The sequence below is a fragment of the Oncorhynchus gorbuscha genome, linkage group LG11 (genome assembly GCF_021184085.1).
Source record: "Oncorhynchus gorbuscha isolate QuinsamMale2020 ecotype Even-year linkage group LG11, OgorEven_v1.0, whole genome shotgun sequence".
Classification (NCBI taxonomy): Eukaryota; Metazoa; Chordata; class Actinopteri; order Salmoniformes; family Salmonidae; genus Oncorhynchus; species Oncorhynchus gorbuscha.
Genome location: NC_060183.1, coordinates 9740636 through 9761800, shown reverse-complemented (window position 1 = coordinate 9761800; position 21165 = coordinate 9740636). Strand labels below are relative to the sequence as shown.

The 21165-nt window shown below is 42.9% G+C and overlaps 1 protein-coding gene across 2 annotated transcripts in view; it reads left to right on the top strand.

The window, feature by feature from the left end:
* LOC124047538 (growth arrest-specific protein 7-like) overlaps positions 1-21165 on the top strand; it is a 111385-nt gene that overhangs the window by 23575 nt on the left and 66645 nt on the right. For both annotated transcript variants that reach the window (XM_046367849.1, XM_046367847.1), the window contains exon 2: positions 3601-3718. In XM_046367849.1, coding sequence (XP_046223805.1) covers positions 3601-3718 — 118 coding nt within the window. The remainder of the gene's footprint in view (positions 1-3600; positions 3719-21165) is intronic.

Below are 21165 nucleotides of genomic sequence, written 5' to 3'. Positions count from 1 at the left end.
GTGAGTGCCTACAGGGAGAGTAACGAACACACACTTGGGTGACAAAGCTACAAAGGAGTATAATGAGATCATCTGAAAATAACTAGGTAAGATACTAAAGTGAGAGACTTACTGTCATTCTTTCCTTGAATAACCCGTCAGGAACTACTCGGCAGAACCGTCTTTGTTTTGGTGGCAAAAACAAAGACGTCGCTGAGAAAACGTAGGGAGACTGAAGTACTAACACTAATAGCACTAGGAAGAGGGACAATACGTAACTGTCCAGAACTGTCCATGAGCACTGAGACTGGGTGTCTAGGGGGTCTCTGTAAATACTCAGAGAGGACAGGTAAGTACACGTACCCCTCCAACAGACACACCCACCAATTATCAGGTGGCTGCTACACAAATTGACCTACTGACACCAGTCCAAGTCAATGATTCAACACTTCATAGCCACAAGTACTGAGCATTCAGCAGTTTAAACAGCACTGATTAAGTAGGCCACTAGGTAAAGGGACAGCGCTTAACTAGAGTTGCTCTAGACAGACTATATGAACAACAACAACTTATCGAAACACAAAATATACTTAGGCTACTCAGAAATGAGTTGTCTTCCCAGAACTATAGATGAACCCTCTCCTCTCCTCTCCTCTCCTCTCCTCTCCTCTCCTCTCCTCTCCTCTCCTCTCCTCTCCTCTCCTCTCCTCTCCTCTCCTCTCCTCTCCTCTCCTCTCCTCTCCTCTCCTCTCCTCTCCTCTCTTTTGCAGGAAAGCATTGATTGAATGATAGAAGTTAATCCGGCACATTGATGTCATCGTTAATGACTGAGTAGCACTAGTAGCATTAGTGATGGAATGTGGTGATGTGTCTGTGTTGATGTTAAAATGTTCTCTTAGGGACATTTTCTGTGATTCATTCATGTTAGCCTCTGTTCCTCCCGTCTCATTTTAACATTCAAGAATGCTGACTCATCCCTTTCATAACTGAAAAATGAAGAGCAAGCTGTCTATTGAATCATAAACAATAGGCTGTGTTTGCGTCTGCATAACGGTGGTGATGATGTAACATGTTTCATCACACATGTCTAGCACTCCGACCTGATGGAATTATGACTGGTCAAATATTTACGACTCAAGTTGCATGCATTGCCTGTTACTTGTCTCATTCAGTGGTCATCAGCCTTGAAACCTGGAGGGTGGGAGGGGTGTGCAGGCTTTTACTTCAGCCAACCAACCAACCATCACCAACCGTCACCAACCAACCATCACCAACCAACTAACCATCACCAACCAACACACCATATTTAGCGAAGCATAATCTTTTTTTTATTTTTATTTCACCTTTATTTAACCAGGTAGGCCAGTTGAGAACAAGTCCTCATTTACAACTGCGACCTGGCCAAGATAAAGCAAAGCAGTGTGACACAGACAACAACACAGAGTTACACATGGGATAAACAAACGTACAGTCAATAACACAATAGAACAATCTGTATACAGTGTGTGCAAATGAAGTAAGGAGGTAAGGCAATAAATAGGCCAAAAGTGGCAATGTAATTACAATTTAGCAATTTACACTGGAGTGATATATGTGCAGATGAGGATGTACAAGTAGAAATACTGGTGTGTAAAAGAGCAGAAAATAAATATGGGGATGAGGTAGGGGATGATAAATATGGGGATGAGGTAGGGGATGATAAATATGGGGATGAGGTAGGGGATGATAAATATGGGGATGAGGTAGGGGATGATAAATATGGGGATGAGGTAGGGGATGATAAATATGGGGATGAGGTAGGGGATGATAAATATGGGGATGAGGTAGGGGATGATAAATATGGGGATGAGGTCAGTAGTTGTTTGGATGGGCTATTTACAGATGGGCTGTGTACAGCTGCAGCGATCGGTAAGCCTCTCTGACAGCCGACGCTTCAAGTTAGCGAGGGAGACATAAGTCTCCAAGCAAATTTTTGCAATTCGTTCCAGTCATTGGCAGCAGAGAACTGGAAGGAAAGGTGGCCAAAGTAGGTGTTGGCTTAGGGGATGATTACATAGATGTATGTAAAAGTGAAGAATTACAATAGATGTCTCAAGCCTCCCTTTGTCCCTCTGTAGACATGCAGTGACGTAAAGACCGTAACGTAGAACTCTCCTGAATCACCCCGGTGTCTGGATAAGTTTCCCACTAAAACTTATCTCTTAAAGGCGCTTGAGCAACTTGGCAACCTCTCCAATAACAGAGAGTAATCGTTAAGGAATTTCAGGCAGTTTTCCTAAGCACAATAACATGTTACAATGGTTTTGACCTTATGCTGAGCCATGGTGTTTTAATCAGTAGCATCTGGCCAGAGTTGGCTATACAGTGACTTTTGTGTGTGTGTGTGTGTGTGTGTGTGTGTGTCAAATGTAATCTATTGCCGCTGTTTTAAATGGCGTCTGTTCATACAGGGATTTGTACAGTGCTAGACGTGACCTCCTTGTAGACCTAATAGTCAGCAAGGTGAGGCAAGTAGTCTCACCAACAGCACACATGCATAAACATTCTTGTGTGAAGGGGAAGCTGGTTTGATGTTGATAATGATGTGTTTTCCTGTGTGCCAAATACCCCAGATATTGTTGTTGTGTGTGGGGGGGCAGGGGGGAGGTGCTAATTTTTGGAAGTGGGCTGCTCATTGGATGGCTACATGTAGAAGACTTTTGCAGAGAAGCTGCTTAAATACCAGCCCCTGTGGCACGCTTGGACAGCCTCTGCTGGAGGTGCAAGCTGGTGGCTCTGATATTTGGCAGTCTCAGCCATGTACACAGGCTTCCAGTGCGTGGCCTCCAGATTGTGGGCCTGACAAAAACTAGGGCAAATCAATTGGCTAGGTACTGCTCTGTTTCAGCTGTCGTTGGCAACCTGGCTGTTTGGAGGAGGAGGTGCTTTCTGTACCCTGGACTGACATACAGGGACCTTTGAAATGTTTGGATCTTTTTTCTGTAAATTTGATTGGAGGATTCAAATAAATTATTTAAAATGTAGGCGGACTTATGTGTGTACATGCACCTCCAATCAGTTCTATCATGCCTGGCCAATAGCAGACTGGCTGTAGTTGTTTGTTGTTCTTAGTATTGCATTATAAACTTGGTGGTTTGAGCCCTGAATGTCGATTGGCTGACAGCCGTGGTATATCAGACCGTATACCACAGGTATAACAAAACATTTATTTTTACTGCTCTAATTACACCAGTTTATAATAGCAATAAGGCACCACGGGGGTTTGTGGTATATGGCCAAAATACCACGGCTAAGGGCTGTTATTACGCATGACGCAACGTGGAGATCCTGGACACATCCCTTAGCCGTGGTATATTGGCCATATACCACAACTCCTCGGGCCTTATTGCTTAAATATACCACAGTATTTCCGCCAATGATGTCATTGTGAGATTTAGATGCACTATTGTAAAGTGACTGTTCCACTGGATGTCATAAGGTGAATGCACCAATTTGTAAGTCGCTCTGGATAAGAGCGTCTGCTAAATGACTTAAATGTAAATGTAAATGTAAATAAAATAAAAACTTGTGTGAAAGCTGAAAGTCCTTTATGTTCATTTACGTCTTTATCTGTTTTGACAGAAAACTGCGTCTATGACCTCACTGCCGGTTGAGGACGTAGGAGAGCCTCTCCCTCAACACTGGAAGTGCTACATGTCACCACAGGGGCGACGCTACTATGTCAACACCTCCAGCAACGGTAAGGAGACTGATATACAGGGCCTTCACAAAGGATTCACACCTCTTGACTGTTTACACATTTTGTTGTGTTACAGCCTGAATTTAAAATGGGTTCAATTGAGATTGTTTGTCTCTGACACAATACCCCATAAAATCAAATGAATAAAACATGAAAAGCTGAATTGTCTTGTGTCAATAAGTGTTCAACCCCTTTGTTATGGGAAAGCCTAAACATGTTCAGGAGTAAACATTTGCTTAACAAGTCACATAATAGTTTGCATGGACTCACTCTGTGTGCAATAATAATGTTTAGCATGATTTTTGAATGACCACCTCATCTCTGTAAAAAGCCTGTACAGAATTAAAATCATTTGAATCGTTAAGGAAGGGGCTTCTACAAAGTATTGACTCAGTGGTGTGAATACTTATTGAAATGAGATATGTCTGTATTTAATTGTCGATACATTTGTAAAAATGTGTAAAAACATGTTTTCCCTTGGTCATTATGGGGTATTGTGTGTAGATGAGTGATATTTTCTATATTTTTATCCGTTTTGATTTCAGGCTATAAGGCAACAACATGTGTAATAAGTTAAAGGGTAGGAATGATTGATTTATAGTGTTATAGACCTACCGGTGCCCAGCCCACATGGGCATACAAGAATACTTTCTGAAGGCAATGTACATGTATTGCCTAAGGTAGGTTGGTTCATATTAATACACAGATGTTGACAGTTGGTATGAGTGAAACTCAATGACAATGGAATGTTCAATGTCCTACTGTTACATAACAATGTCAATGGAATGTCCTACTGTTACATAACAATGTCAATGGAATGTTCAATGTCCTACTGTTACATAACAATGTCAATGGAATGTTGAATGTCCTACTGTTACATAACAATGTCAATGGAATGTTCAATGTCCTACTGTTACATAACAATGTCAATGGAATGTTCAATGTCCTACTGTTACATAACAATGTCAATGGAATGTTCAATGTCCTACTGTTACATAACAATGTCAATGGAATGTTCAATGACTGTTACATAACAATGTCAATGGAATTAATGTCCTACTGTTACATAACAATGGGAACAATGTCCTACTGTTACATAACAATGTCAATGGAATGTTCAATGTCCTACTGTTACATAACAATGTCAATGGAATGTTCAATGTCCTACTGTTACATAACAATGTCAATGGAATGTTCAATGTCCTACTGTTACATAACAATGTCAATGGAATGTTCAATGTCCTACTGTTACATAACAATGCCAATGAGACACAATGTTGGTTAAGGGGAACACAGAGACAGAGGAACACAGAGACACACAGAGACACACAGAGAAACACAGAGACACACAGAGACAGAGAAACACAGAGAAACAGAGACACACAGAGACAGAGAAACACAGAGACACACAGAGACAGAGAAACACAGAGAAACACAGAGACACACAGAGACAGAGAAACACAGAGAAACACAGAGACAGAGAAACACAGAGAAACACAGAGACACACAGAGACAGAGAAACACAGAGACACACAGAGACAGAGAAACACAGAGACAGAGAAAGCACTGCAGTACTTTCCTCTGTTAAGAACAGGACAGGGAAAGTATTAATTTACTGACCTTAAATGAACTCAGGGGGAAACGTGAAGTAATTATATGATGGTGTGAAAAGAAATGGGAGACCTCCTGGGGGAGGTTATTTTCCTGCTCTGCTGGCAGCTCTCAGAGAGGGAGAGAGAATACATGAATGAAGTTCAGGTTCTGAGTTTACAGATGCTGGTTATAATTTGAGGAGAAGTAAAATAGGCATCATGGGAGAATGTAGACCATTTAGAATGGGAGGATGTAGACTATTTAGAATGGGAGGATGTAGACCATTTAGAATGGGAGGATGTAGACTATTTAGAATGGGAAGATGTAGACTATTTAGAATGGGAGGATGTAGACTATTTAGAATGGGAGGATGTAGACTATTTAGAATGGGAAGATGTAGACTATTTAGAATGGGAAGATGTAGACTATTTAGAATGGGAGGATGTAGACTATTTAGAATGGGAGGATGTAGACTATTCAGAATGGGAGGATGTAGACTGTTTAGAATGGGAGGATGTAGACTGTTTAGATTGGGAGGATGTAGACTATTTAGAATGGGAGGATGTAGACTATTTAGAATGGGATGATGTAGACTATTTAGAATGGGAAGATGTAGACTATTTAGAATGGGAAGATGTAGACTATTTAGAATGGGAAGATGTAGACTATTTAGAATGGGAGGATGTAGACCATTTAGAATGGGAGGATGTAGACTATTTAGAATGGGAAGATGTAGACTATTTAGAATGGGAGGATGTAGACTATTTAGAATGGGAGGATGTAGACTATTTAGAATGGGAAGATGTAGACTATTTAGAATGGGAAGATGTAGACTATTTAGAATGGGAGGATGTAGACTATTTAGAATGGGAGGATGTAGACTATTCAGAATGGGAGGATGTAGACTGTTTAGAATGGGAGGATGTAGACTGTTTAGATTGGGAGGATGTAGACTATTTAGAATGGGAGGATGTAGACTATTTAGAATGGGAAGATGTAGACTATTTAGAATGGGAGGATGTAGACTATTTAGAATGGGAAGATGTAGACTATTTAGAATGGGAAGATGTAGACTATTCAGAATGGGAGGATGTAGACTATTCAGAATGGGAGGATGTAGACTGTTTAGAATGGGAGGATGTAGACTGTTTAGATTGGGAGGATGTAGACTGTTTAGATTGGGAGGATGTAGACTGTTTAGATTGGGAGGATGTAGACTATTCAGATTGGGAGGATGTAGACTATTCAGAATGGGAAGATGTAGACTATTTAGATTGGGAGGATGTAGACTATTCAGAATGGGAAGATGTAGACTGTTTAGATTGGGAGGATGTAGACTGTTTAGATTGGGAGGATGTAGACTATTTAGAATGGGAGGATGTAGACTATTTAGAATGGGAAGATGTAGACTATTTAGATTGGGAGGATGTAGACCGTTTAGATTGGGAGGATGTAGACCATTTAGAATGGGAGGATGTAGACTATTCAGAATGGGAAGATGTAGACTATTTAGAATGGTAGGATGTAGACTGTTTAGATTGGGAGGATGTAGACTATTCAGAATGGGAGGATGTAGACTATTTAGAATGGGAGGATGTAGACCATTTAGAATGGGAGGATGTAGACTGTATTTAGAATGGGAGGTTATAGACTGTTTAGAATGTAGACATATAGTTTTGTCATGACTCCACCTACTCAGTCCATATGAGTAAAGCTGTTCAGTCAGTGCCTTAGCAAGTGAATGTGTTGTGAATGACAGTAGCTATATTAAGGCAGATCAATGACATTCCCAGCATGCATGTGTCAAATCATGGTTTCTCTATATTACTGTGTGTTACTGCGTGCGTGCGTGCGTGTGTGTGTGTTCGTGCGTGCGTGCGTGTGTGTGTGTGTGTGTGGGTATTGGGGCAGATGGTCACAGTGGTCTGCACTTGGCCATGAGTAAACATCTCAAATGAAAACCCTATAATCACGAGCAGAAATACAAGTTGCTCCTTTACCTCCTTCTTCTGTCTCCGTTTAGACGGACGAAGGCCTCTTTGGTTAACGTGTTAATGGTAAAAGACAAACCACTCCAGGGCAGTCATGTTTGGCTACATCCTCTTCTGAAGCAGTGTCTGTCAGAGAGCCAAAAGCATGGCACTTTCAATTGTTATTTCCCTTATATAATAATTTTATCGTTGAGTTGATTCCCCTAATGTGTTGTCTGTTTGTCAGGTCTGGAGAATAACCATATCTGTCTTTCGAATGGGACGTTAAATGGGTATCCTGACCTTATCGTAAGAGTTGGGTTGTTAACCCCGGTGTCCTGGCTAAATTCCCAATCTGGCCCTCATACCATCATGGTCTCCTATTCATCCCAAGTTTACAATTGGCTCATTCAGCCCCCCTCCTCTCCCATGTAACTATTCCCCAGGTCATTGCTGTAAATGAGAACGTGTTCTCTGTCAAGTTACCAGGTAAAATAAGGGTTATATAGATGAGAGGAGGGTGATATTACAGAGAGATGACGGTGATGATTATAGAGAGATGACAGGAGGGTGATATTATAGAGAGATGAGGGTGATATTATAGAGAGATGACATGAGGGTGATATTATAGAGAGATGACAGTGATATTACAGAGAGATGACGGTGATATTATAGAGAGATGAGGGTGATATTATAGAGAGATGAGATGAGGGTGATATTATAGAGAGATGAGGGTGATATTATAGAGAGATGACAGGAGGGTGATATTATAGAGAGATGAGGGTGATATTATAGAGAGATGAGATGAGGGTGATATTATAGAGATGAGATGAGGGTGATATTATAGAGAGATGAGGGTGATATTATAGAGAGATGAGATGAGGGTGATATTATAGAGAGATGAGGAGGGTGATATTATAGAGAGATGAGGGTGATATTATAGAGAGATGAGGGATATTATAGAGAGATGATATTATAGAGAGATGAGGGTGATATTATAGAGAGATGAGGGTGATATTATAGAGAGATGAGGGTGATATTATAGAGAGATGAGGGTGATATTATAGAGAGATGACAGGAGGGTGATATTATAGAGAGATGACAGAGATATTATAGAGGATGAGAGGGTGATATTATAGAGAGATGACAGGAGGGTGATATTATAGAGAGATGAGGAGGGTGATATTATAGAGAGAGGAGGGTGATATTATAGAGAGATGACAGGAGGGTGATATTATAGAGAGATGACAGGAGGGTGATATTATAGAGAGATGAGGGTGATATTATAGAGAGAGGAGGGTGATATTATAGAGAGATGAGAGGGTGATATTATAGGGGGTGATATTATAGAGAGATGAGGGAGAGATGAGGGTGATATTATAGAGAGATGAGGGTGATATTATAGAGAGATGAGGGTGATATTATAGAGAGATGAGGGTGATATTATAGAGAGATGACAGGAGGGTGATATTATAGAGAGATGAGATATTATAGAGAGATGAGATGAGGGTGATATTATAGAGAGATGAGGTGATATTATAGAGATGATGACAGGAGGGTGATATTATAGGAGGGTGATATTACAGAGAGATGAGATGAGGGTGATATTATAGAGAGATGACAGGAGGGTGATATTATGAGATGAGATGATGAGGGTGATATTATAGAGAGATGAGATGAGGGTGATATTATAGAGACAGGAGGGTGATATTACAGAGATGAGATGTGATATTATAGAGAGATGAGAGAGATGAGGGTGATATTATAGAGAGATGAGATATTATAGAGAGATGACAGGAGGGTGATATTATAGAGAGATGAGGGTGATATTATAGAGAGATGACAGGAGGGTGATATTATAGAGAGATGACAGGAGGGTGATATTATAGAGAGATGACAGGAGGGTGATATTATAGAGAGATGACAGGAGGGTGATATTATAGAGAGATGAAAGCGATGAGAGGTTTATTTTCTGTCAAATTTCATTGGAGGGAAATGCTTCCTTTTCATACCTTTGCACAGAAATAGACACAGCATTAGCGGTCATCCAGCTTAAAAATGTAAGTTATTATTGTAGTTGTGGTCATGTGAAACCAGCCTCTGAGGGACAATCACCAGGCCTTATTTCCTGTTCTTTCCTCATGTAAATGGGAAATGAAGCAAAATAAATGCACAGTCCATACACACACACACACACACACACACACACACACACACACACACACACACACACACACACACACACACACACACACACACACACACACACACACACACACACACACACACACACACACACACACACACACACACACACACACACACACTGGCTGTTTCCCTAACAGTCTCCACCTATCTGATAACATTTTACTGAAACAATCTGTTATTTATAGAATCTCAGCTATTTCAACCTCCCTCTCTCTCTATGTTAAAGTTCAGTTAGATTAGATACTGCTGTTGTGTGTGTGTGTTTGGGCGTGTTCGCGTGCATGCATCTACGGCCGTGTGTGTTATAAATGTGCGTTGCCGTGGTAACCAGAGGACCATCATGCGTGGGTGAGCGAGCGCTGTTATGGTTATGGCGTGTTTCTTAGAGGTTTCCTTCCTGTATTTCTGTACAGAACAGTATGGGGACGAAGTTGTTAGTTTCCTCATATTCTCAATGGGCATCGCCCTCTCTCTGTCCAGGGGGTAGCTTGATAAACATCCTCAACCACAAAACCACAGCCTGCCGTCTCACTACAGGTCACTACATACCTATTTACACTAACTGTCTGTGTGGGGTCTTTCTGTTTATAGATGTATATAAATGTCTATGTATACTCTGCATAGGTTACAGTGGCAATGCTTTGTGCGTAGTTCAATGTGGGTAGTATCTGACAGATCCCTTTGTCCTTTCTTCTTGTGAGTTGTATTGAGTATTGAGTTACCAGAGCCTCCAGGCTACACAACAAAACAAGGGTTCCTCAAGGGTTCTTTGGGAAGGGGGGTGGTTCTATGTGGAACCATAATGATTCAAAGAACCCTTGGAGCTCTTCAAGAGGTAATATAGGAGATAATATAAAATGTAGGAGGAGGAGGCTCATTTGAATATTTTGGGGTGTGTGGTTTACACAGCTCGTTTTGTGCATCTGTGAGTGAGAGTGTCATTACAGTTTATCTGATGTGTTGTGTTATGATATTACGTCATAGCAGGTTGGGGTGGGCTTGTGGTAAAGGGTGGAGTGGAGTTGAATGGTATTGAATACATAAAGCACTTGGTTTCCATGAGTTTGCTTCCATTCCACTCACTCCGTTCCAGACATTATTATGAGCAGCCTTATCGGGCTCGTCAGCAGCCTACATTTTATAGTTGAAAACTTGACTGAGGAACAAAACTCTCGTGAAAAATGGTAAAAGTTGTTCCGGGAACAATGTGTGGATGAGCGAGCGAATGAGGGAGAATGGCGGCAGAAGGCAGCTCGAAACTGAGAGATGGAGTTCATCATGTCGGAGGACAGGGTGAGGAAGAGCGAGGATGGTGAGAAGAAGCAAGGTGCAAACCCGAACTGGCTGCGTTGTGCAAGTTACGCACCTGAAGGCTGGTAGTGAACTTTGATCCTGACAATAGTGAGGAGAAAGAAGCTGTGTCATCAGGTGAGGTGAAAGCTTCCGAGCACCACCCCATTGGTCAGGAATATGCCCGAGATGATTCTGACCCAGTGGGAGTATGATTCCTGGAGAAAGATCCATGCCTTTTGGCCAATCCGTTTGTGGTATCAGGCTGGGTAAAGGAGTTGGGTTCTGTCGATTTGTTCAGCGTATCCAGAGGTTGAGTGCCCTCTCCCTGGTCAGATGTTGAGTGCCCTCTCCCTGGTCAGAGGTTGAGTGCCCTCTCCCTGGTCAGAGGTTGAGTGCCCTCTCCCTGGTCAGAGGTTGAGTGCCCTCTCCCTGGTCAGAGGGAGAGGGCGCTGCGCGTTTTCGAGTCTCTGGACAAAAGTGGTCTCCTGCTTTGCTCTCTGGGGCAGAGAGCCGCTGGAAGGAGTGGTAACTGGGGTCAGGTTAAGGTGGATCAACTGAAGTTGTGGATCCCGGGTGTCTGTGATACTCGCCGTTTGGTGCAATGCTGACCCGGTGGCGGGTGTGAGACTGAGGAGACCGTATTTGTCCTCCTGAGTTTTGATGTAGAGTGTTTGTGGGATAATGTCATGTTAGGGTACATAATTTATCCCGAACCCACTACAGTGTTTCAGGTGGCAAGTTTATTTGTCATGTTGCAGCAGTATATAGGAGGGAGATTCCGAGGTGTGAGAAGTGTGCAGGACGGCATGGGACAAAATATTGTGTTGTTTCAGGGCAATAAGTGGAGTGTATCAACTGTGGCGGTGGCCATGTTGGATCAAAACTGTCCTGTGCGAGTGAAACAGGTTGAAGTTTCCATGGTGAGAGCAGTGCAGGAAGTGTCATGCTGAGACAGTGAGACAGGTGGAGGTTTCCATGGTGAGAGCAGTCCAGGAAGTGTCATGCTGAGACAGTGAGACAGGTGGAGGTATCCATGGTGAGAGCAGTCCAGGAAGTGTCATGCTGAGACAGTGAGATAGGTGGAGGTTTCCATGGTGAGAGCAGTCCAGGAAATGTCCTGCTGAAACAGTGAGACAGGTGGAGGTTTCCATGGTGAGAGCAGTCCAGGAAGTGTCATGCTGAGAGTGAGACAGGTTGCAGTTTCCATGGTGAGAGCAGTCCAGGAAGTGTCATGCTGAGACAGTGAGATAGGTGGAGGTTTCCATGGTGAGAGCAGTCCAGGAAGTGTCCTGCTGAAACAGTGAGACAGGTTGCAGTTTCCATGGTGAGAGCAGTCCAGGAAGTGTCATGCTGAGACAGTGAGACAGGTTGAAGTTTCTATGGTGAGAGCAGTGCAGGAAGTGTCATGCTGAGACAGTGAGACAGGTTGAAGTTTCTATGGTGAGAGCAGTGCAGGAAGTGTCATGCTGAGACAGTGAGACAGGTTGAAGTTTCTATGGTGAGAGCAGTCCAGGAAGTGTCATGCTGAAAGAGACAGGTTGCAGTTTCCATGGTGAGAGCAGTCCAGGAAGTGTCATGCTGAAAGAGACAGGTTGCAGTTTCCATGGTGAGAGCAGTCCAGGAAGTGTCATGCTGAGACAGTGAGGAAAGTAGAGGATGGTGGACTAAGGGTGACGGAGCCTGAGAGGATCCCTGTGAGTAGTAGGCCAGTACAGAGTGACCTGGACAGTTTGTGCTTTCGTAAGGTTGGCTTCTAGGCATTTGTACCGCACAGACCGAAAGGAAATCCCAGGAGATTGAATTGGAAGGAGGAGCCGCAGATACGTTTTTTGGGTATCAGAGATTTTAGTGCAGAAGAACTACGGGGGTTTTGAGAGAAGGGGTTCCAGCCTCCCAGCCCAATGACCTGGTGTAGAATCTGTTGGGGCCAAAGTAGTGGGATGGGGATAGTAGTATATACTGTATATACTGTAGGGTTAGATCAAATCAAAATCATATGAAATCAATTTGATTTGATTTAGGGTTAGATGCTTTTTCTTTTTCCTTTTTGGGAAGGGGTGATGAGGTGTGTTAGGAATAGTGATATAGTTTATTTGGCACACCCATATTTTGCATCCAGGACAGTTCAGAGCTCAGTTGGTATCAAGGGACCAAACGTATGCCAGGAAAACATTCACCACACCATTAGACCACTGCCACCAGCCTGTACCATTGACACCAGGCAGCAACAGGAGCCGGGATTGGCCAGACCAGGCAATGTTTTTCCTCTCCTCAATTGTCCAGTGTTGGTGATCTTGTGCCCACTGGAGCAGCTTCTTCTTGTTTTTAGCTGATAGGAGTGGAACATGGTGTTGTCGTCTGCTGCAGTAGCCAATCCGTGACAAGGATGGACGAGTTGTGCGTTACGAGATGCCGTTCTGCACACCCCTGTTGCACTGTGCCGTTATTTGTCTGTTTGTGGCCCACCTATTAGCTTGAACGATTCTTGTCATCTCCTTCGACCTCTCTCCACAACAAGCTTTTTTAACCCACACGACTGCTGCTGATTGGATGTTTTTTGTTTGTCGCACCATTCTCGGTAAACCATGGACACTGTCGTGCGTGGGAAAACAAACAGGAAGGTGACCGTTTCGGAGATACTGGATCCGGCGAGCCTGGCAACGACGATCATACCACGCTCAACGTCGCTTAGGGCACTTGTTTTAGCCATTCTAACGTTCATCGAACAGTAACTGAATGTCTCGATGCCTGTCTGTCTTTATATAACACAACATGGCCACATTACTCTCTGTCTGTAGGGAACAAACCATTTTCATGAACGTTTACCTAGATGGTGGTGTAATTATCCTTATCCTTTTTACAAATGTAATGCACTTTCCAAACTGTGAAAGGCAGCAATATGCAACAACGCATCTAGTCTGCAGGAAAACCACACGAAGAAGAGGAAGATGACATGTTATATATATATATACTATGGCCGGTGACTGTGTCTTGTCAAAGACTCACATGTGGCCTTCTGTCAATTTATGAACAGTTGACTAAATCAGTCAGTGGTTCTCAATTCTCTCCTCGGGGACGCCCAGCTATTCCAGAGGTAGCTCGCTTGATTGAACTTGTCAATTAACACAATAATAACACCTATGGAACTGCAACAATATAATATGGCTGACCACAATAAAATACCCTCTACGGTCCTTTAAAAATATCTACAAAGAACCTTTCAATTTGAGAAAGGTTCTTAATAGAATCATTCTCCATAAAGGTTCCATAAAGAACCATAAAATAGTGTTGTAACCATAGCTGAACCATTTCTTTGGTACTATATAGAACCTTTTATTAATGGTTCTTTATAGAACCTTTGGAACGGGTTCAACCATCCAGGTTCAATTTAGAACCTTGAGAGCATGGTACTTTATAGAACAATCAAAAAAAGGGTTCTATATAGCACCAAAAAGGGTTCCACTATGGTTACAAGCCAAATAACCCCTATCTTGTACTATTTAGAACCGTTATTGTTTTGTGTGTGTATAAACCGATAAATGTGACCGACCGGCTCAAATAGGTCTTATGTTGCAAAATGTTCAATTGTGTTTTTTACATTGGATAAAAGTAGAGACTCAGAGCTACAAAATGGTACATCATACACTACAGTTGAGGAACAATGGGAAAGTAATTTAGCTTTGAACATTGATAAACTTGTAAACTCACTTTTGAGAAAATGGTCTTTAAATGTTTTGGAGGTACTGTCAGAGTGCTCTTTATCTACATCCATTCAACATAATTCTCTTAAGCCCCACCCGTCTCTTTAATGGTTGATCCGTACGTTCTGTACAAACTTTCCAGCTACTTCCAGACATCTAAGAGAGAGAGAACCTCCCACTGAACATTACTCGCCCTGACAGAGCTGGTTTGGCTGCTATGTTATCCAGAGCTTTCTAGACTGCAACAGTGCTGTCAGATTGTCCGTTCGTAAATCCAGAGCGTTTCACCTTCAGAGTGCACACCATACGCTCTGGCCGATTAGTAGAGTTGAACATTAGCCATAACAATTGTAATTCGTAACATGTCATACGAAATGGATGATGGACAATCCACAAATGAATACATACCATACTAAACAAAACATATAATATTATGTTACGTCTACCGCTGAGTCCAGGTTGGATCTCAAATTTAGTAGACTACAATATCTCACACAGGCTGTTCTTGACTGGATCAAAGTGAATGAGGTGGAAAGAACAGTATACAGTTGAACTCGGAAGTTTACATACACTCAGGTTGGAGTCATTAAAACTCATTTTTCAACCACTCCACAAATTTCTTGTTAACAAACTATAGTTTTGGCAAGTCGGTTAGGACATCTACTTTGTGCATGACACAAGTAATATTTCCAACAATTGTTTACAGACAGATTATTTCACTTATAATTCACTGTATCACAATTCCAGTGGGTCAGAAGTTTACATACACTAAGTTGACTGTGCCTTTTAAACAGCTTGGAAAATTCCAGAAAATGATGTCATGGCTCTAGAAGCTTATGATAGGCTAATTGACCTCATTTGAGTCAATTGGCGGTGTACCTGTGGATGTATTGCAAGGCCTACCTTCAAACTCAGTGCCTCCTTGTTTGACATCATGAGAAGAAAAAACAAATCAGCCAAGATCTCATAAAACAATTGTAGACCTCCACAAGTCTGGTTCATCCTTGGGAGCAATTTCTAAATGCCTGAAGGTACCACGCTCATCTGTACAAACAATAGTATGCAAGTATAAACACCACAGGACCACGCAGCCATCATACCGCTCAGGAAGGAGATGCGTTCTGTCTCCTAGAGAAGAACGTACTTTGGTGCGACAAGTGCAAATCGATCCCAGAACAACAGCAAAGGACCTTGTGAAGAAGCTGGAGGAAACAGGTACAAAAGTATCTATACCCACAGTAAAACGAGTCCTATATCGACATAACCTGAAAAGCTGCTCAGCAAGGAAGAAGCCACTGCTCCAAAACCGCCATAAAAAAGCCAGACTACGGTTTGCAACTGAACATGGGGACAAAGATCATACGTTTTGGAGAAACGTCCTCTGGTCTGTTGAAACAAAAATAGAACTGTTTGGCCATAATGACCATCATTATGTTTGGAGGAAAAAGGGGGAGGCTTGCAAGCCAAAGAACACCATCCCAACCGTGAAGCATGGGGGTGGCAGAAGCATGTTGTGGAGGTGCTTTGCTGCAGGAGGGACTGGTGCACTTCACAAAATAGATGGCATCATGAGGTAGGAAAATAATGTGTATATATTGAAGCAACATCTCAAGACATCAGTCAGGAAGTTAAAGCTTGGTCGCAAATGGGTCTTCCAAATGGACAATGACCCCAAGCATACTTCCAAAGTTGTGGTAAAATGGCTTAAGGACAACAAAGTCAAGGTATTGGAGTGGCAATCACAAAGCCCTGACCTCAATCCTATAGAACATGTGTGGGCAGAACTGAAAAAGCTTGTGTTAGCAAGGAGGCCTACAAACCTGACACCAGCTCTGGCAGGAGTAATGGACCAAAATTCACCCAACTTATTGTGGGAAGCTTGTGGAAGGCTACCCGGAGTGTTTGACCCAAGTTAAACAATTTAAAGGCAACGCTACCAACAACTAATTGAGTGTATGTAAACTTCTGACCCACTGGGAATGTGATGAAAGAAATAAAAGCTGAAATAAATAATTCTCTACTATTATTTTGACATTTCACATTCTTAAAATAAAGTGGTGATCCTAACAGACCTAAGACATGGATTTCTTACCATGATTAAATGTCAGAAATTGTGAAAAACGGAGTTTAAATGTATTTGGCTAAGGTGTATGTAAGGTGAGAAGGATCGGAGGACCAATATGAGGTGTGGTTATTGTCCATGGTTCTTTTAATAAGAAATACTTAACATGAACACAACTGAATACAAAAATACAAAAACAATAAACGTGGAACGAACGAAACCCAAAACAGTACCGTGTGGTGGAAAACACAGACACAGAAACAAACACCCACAAACACACAGTGAAACCCAGGCTACCTAAGAATGATTCTCAATCAGAGACAACTAATGACACTTGCCTCTGATTGAGAACCATACTAGGCCCGAAACATAGAAATCCCCAAATCATAGAAAAACAAACATAGACTGCCCACCCCAACTCACGCCCTGACCATACTAAATAATGACAAAACAAAGGAAATAAAAGGTCAGAACGTGACAGTGTATGTAAACTTACGACTTCCACTGTATACATGTGGCCGATGTGAAATGGCTAGCTAGTTAGCAGTGGTGCACGCTAATAGTGTTTCATATATTGAACTATGGATATACAGTGCCTTGCGAAAGTATTCGGCCCCCTTGAACTTTGCGACCTTTTGCCACATTTCAGGCTTCAAACATAAAGATATAAAACTGTATTTTTTTGTGAAGAATCAACAACAAGTGGGACACAATCATGAAGTGGAACGACATTTATTGGATATTTCAAACTTTTTTAACAAATCAAAAACTGAAAAATTAAGCGTGCAAAATTATTCAGCCCCCTTAAGTTAATACTTTGTAGCGCCACCTTTTGCTGCGATTACAGCTGTAAGTCCCTTGGGGTATGTCTCTATCAGTTTTGCACATCGAGAGACTGACATTTTTTCCCATTCCTCCTTGCAAAACAGCTCGAGCTCAGTGAGGTTGGATGGAGAGCATTTGAACAGCAGTTTTCAGTTCTTTCCACAGATTCTCGATTGGATTCAGGTCTGGACTTTGACTTGGCCATTCTAACACCTGGATATGTTTATTTTTGAACCATTCCATTGTAGATTTTGCTTTATGTTTTGGATCATTGTCTTGTTGGAAGACAAATCTCCGTCCCGGTCTCAGGTCTTTTGCAGACTCCATCAGGTTTTCTTCCAGAATGGTCCTGTATTTGACTCCATCCACCTTCCCATCAATTTTAACCATCTTCTCTGTCCCTGCTGAAGAAAAGCAGACCCAAACCATGATGCTGCCACCACCATTTTTGACAGTGGGGATGGTGTGTTCAGGGTGATGAGCTGTGTTGCTTTTACGCCAAAACGTTCGATTTTGGTTTCATCTGACCAGAGCACCTTCTTCCACATGTTTGGTGTGTCTCCCAGGTGGCTTGTGGCAAACTTTAAACAACACTTTTTATGGATATCTTTAAGAAATGGCTTTCTTCTTGCCACTCTTCCATAAAGGCCAGATTTTTGCAATATACGACTGATTGTTGTCCTATGGACAGAGTCTCCCACCTCAGCTGTAGATCTCTGCAGTGATCATGGGCCTCTTGGCTGCATCTCTGATCAGTCTTCTCCTTGTATGAGCTGAAAGTTTAGAGGGGCGGCCAGGTCTTGGTAGATTTGCAGTGGTCTGATACTCCTTCCATTTCAATATTATCACTTGCACAGTGCTCCTTGGGATGTTTAAAGCTTGGGAAATCTTTTTGTATCCACATCCGGCTTTAAACTTCTTCACAACAGTATCTCGAACCTGCCTGGTGTGTTCCTTGTTCTTCATGATGCTCTCTGCGCTTCTAACGGACCTCTGAGACTATCACAGTGCAGGTGCATTTATACGGAGACTTGATTACACACAGGTGGATTGTATTTATCATCATTAGTCATTTAGGTCAACATTGGATCATTCAGAGATCCTCACTGAACTTCTGGAGAGAGTTTGCTGCACTGAAAGTAAAGGGGCTGAATAATTTTGCACGCCCAATTTTTCAGTTTTTGATTGTTAAACAAGTTTGAAATATCCAATAAATGTCGTTCCACTTCATGATTGTGTCCCACTTGTTGTTGATTATTCACAAAAAAATACAGTTTTATATCTTTATGTTTGAAGCCTGAAATGTGGCAAAAGGTTGAAAAGTTCAAGGGGGCCGAATACTTTCGCAAGGCACTGTATAGTCTGTGGAAGGAACAGTCACACTATTACATAGGCCTGACTCCCTGACATCATACAGCAATGGAACAGCTGGTACAGTAAGTTTAAACAAGTGTCGTCTTATGTATTTAACCGTCGTCTCCGCTCTCCTGGAATTAAGCCTAAACTATTAGTAAACCCATTGGAGGATGTGTGTTGAGCCAAAGCCCACTTCTCATGTGAAGGATTTTCAATGTAATTAAAACATTGAAACATTACTTTCCAGTTCATTTTCTAATTAAAGGAGGTGTACACCTAGGCCTGCACATGAAATGTACTACTTTTCAACGTATTTGAAACTCTAAGGTCACAGAGACCTGCTATCAAAATAGAATGTAAACCCATATTTAACTTTCCTCATTGACGCACTTTACTCATGCTAATTTGTCAGTCCCTTAAAGTAGCAGTTTTAACAGTCTTATCAGTTTTTGTATGATAGGTTATCTACTAACCTAACATAACCTAACATATGGAAATATTTTAAGATAGTAATAACATAGACCATCAAGCTATTTGATTTTGTATTTTAGCACCCCTGTAGGTAAAAAACAGGTTTTACAAATTATTTGATGAAACATTGAATTTTTTATTTGAATTTGGCCTTAGAGTGTCTCACACATACATGGCAAATAAGATATGACAAAATTATATCAATTGGATGTATGGTTTGAAGTGTCTGAAATGTATCTGAAAGATATACTGTACATCGTCACCAGGGACGATCACGATGCAATAATTGTGTATAATATTCTACTACTTATGTAGAAGAAAGAAAACATTCACCAATCTACTCTAGGGCAGTCCCTATCTACCACTCTAGGGCAGCCCCTATCTACCACTCTAGGGCAGCCCCTATCTACAACTCTAGGGCAGCCCCTATCCACCACTCTAGAGCAGCCCCTATCCACTCTAGGGTAGCCCCTATCTACCACTCTAGGGCAGTCCCTATCTACCACTCTAGGGCAGCCCCTATCTACCACTCTAGGGCAGCCCCTATATACCACTCTAGGGCAGCCCCTATCTACCACTCTAGGGCAGCCCCTATCCACCACTCTAGAGCAGCCCCTATATACCACTCTAGGGCAGCCCCTATATACCACTCTAGGGCAGCCCCTATATACCACTCTAGGGCAGCCCCTATATACCACTCTAGGGCAGCCCCTATATACCACTCTAGGGCAGCCCCTATATACCACTCTAGGGCAGCCCCTATATACCACTCTAGGGCAGCCCCTATATACCACTCTAGGGCAGCCCCTATATACCACTCTAGGGCAGCCCCTATTATACCACTCTAGGGCAGCCCCTATATACCACTCTAGGGCAGCCCCTATCCACTAGAGCAGCCCCTATCCACTCTAGGGTAGCCCCTATCTACCACTCTAGGGCAGCCCCTATATCCACTCTAGGGCAGCCCCTATCTACCACTCTAGGGCAGCCCTATCTACCACTCTAGGGCAGCCCCTATCTACCACTCTAGGGCAGCCCCTATCTACCACTCTAGGGCAGCCCCTATCTACCACTCTAGGGCAGCCCCTATCTACCACTCTAGGGCAGCCCCTATCTACCACTCTAGGGCAGCCCCTATATACCACTCTAGGGCAGCCTCTATCTACCACTCTAGGGCAGCCCCTATCAACCACTCTAGGGCAGCCCCTATATACCACTCTAGAGCAGCCTTATCCACTCTAGGGCAGCCCCTATATACCACTCTAGGGCAGCCCCTATCTACCACTCTAGGGCAGCCCCTATCTACCACTCTAGGGCAGCCCCTATCTACCACTCTAGGGCAGCCCCTACCACTCTAGGGCATATCTACACTCTAGGGCAGCCCCTATCTACCACTCTAGGGCAGCCCCTATCTACACTCTAGGGCAGCCCCTATCTACCACTCTAGGGCAGCCCCTATCCACCACTCTAGGGCAGCCCCTATCCACTCTAGGGCAGCCCCTATCTACCACTCTAGGGCAGCCCCTATCTACCACTCTAGGGCAGCCCCTATATACCACTCTAGGGCAGCCCCTATATACCACTCTAGGGCAGCCCCTATCTACCACTCTAGGGCAGCCCCTATCTACCACTCTAGGGCAGCCCCTATCTACCACTCTAGAGCAGCCCCTATCTACCACTCTAGCCCCCTATCTACCACTCTAGGGCAGCCTTATCCACTCTAGGGTAGCCCCTATCCACTCTAGGGCAGCCCCGATCTACCACTCTAGGGCAGCCCCAATCTACCACTCTAGGGCAGCCCCAATCTACCACTCTAGGGCAGCCCCTATATACCACTCTAGGGCAGCACCTATCTACCACTCTAGGGCAGCCCCTATCTACCACTCTAGGGCAGCCCCTATCCACCACTCTAGGGCAGCCCCTATCCACTCTAGGGCAGCCCCTGTATACCACTCTAGGGCAGCCCCT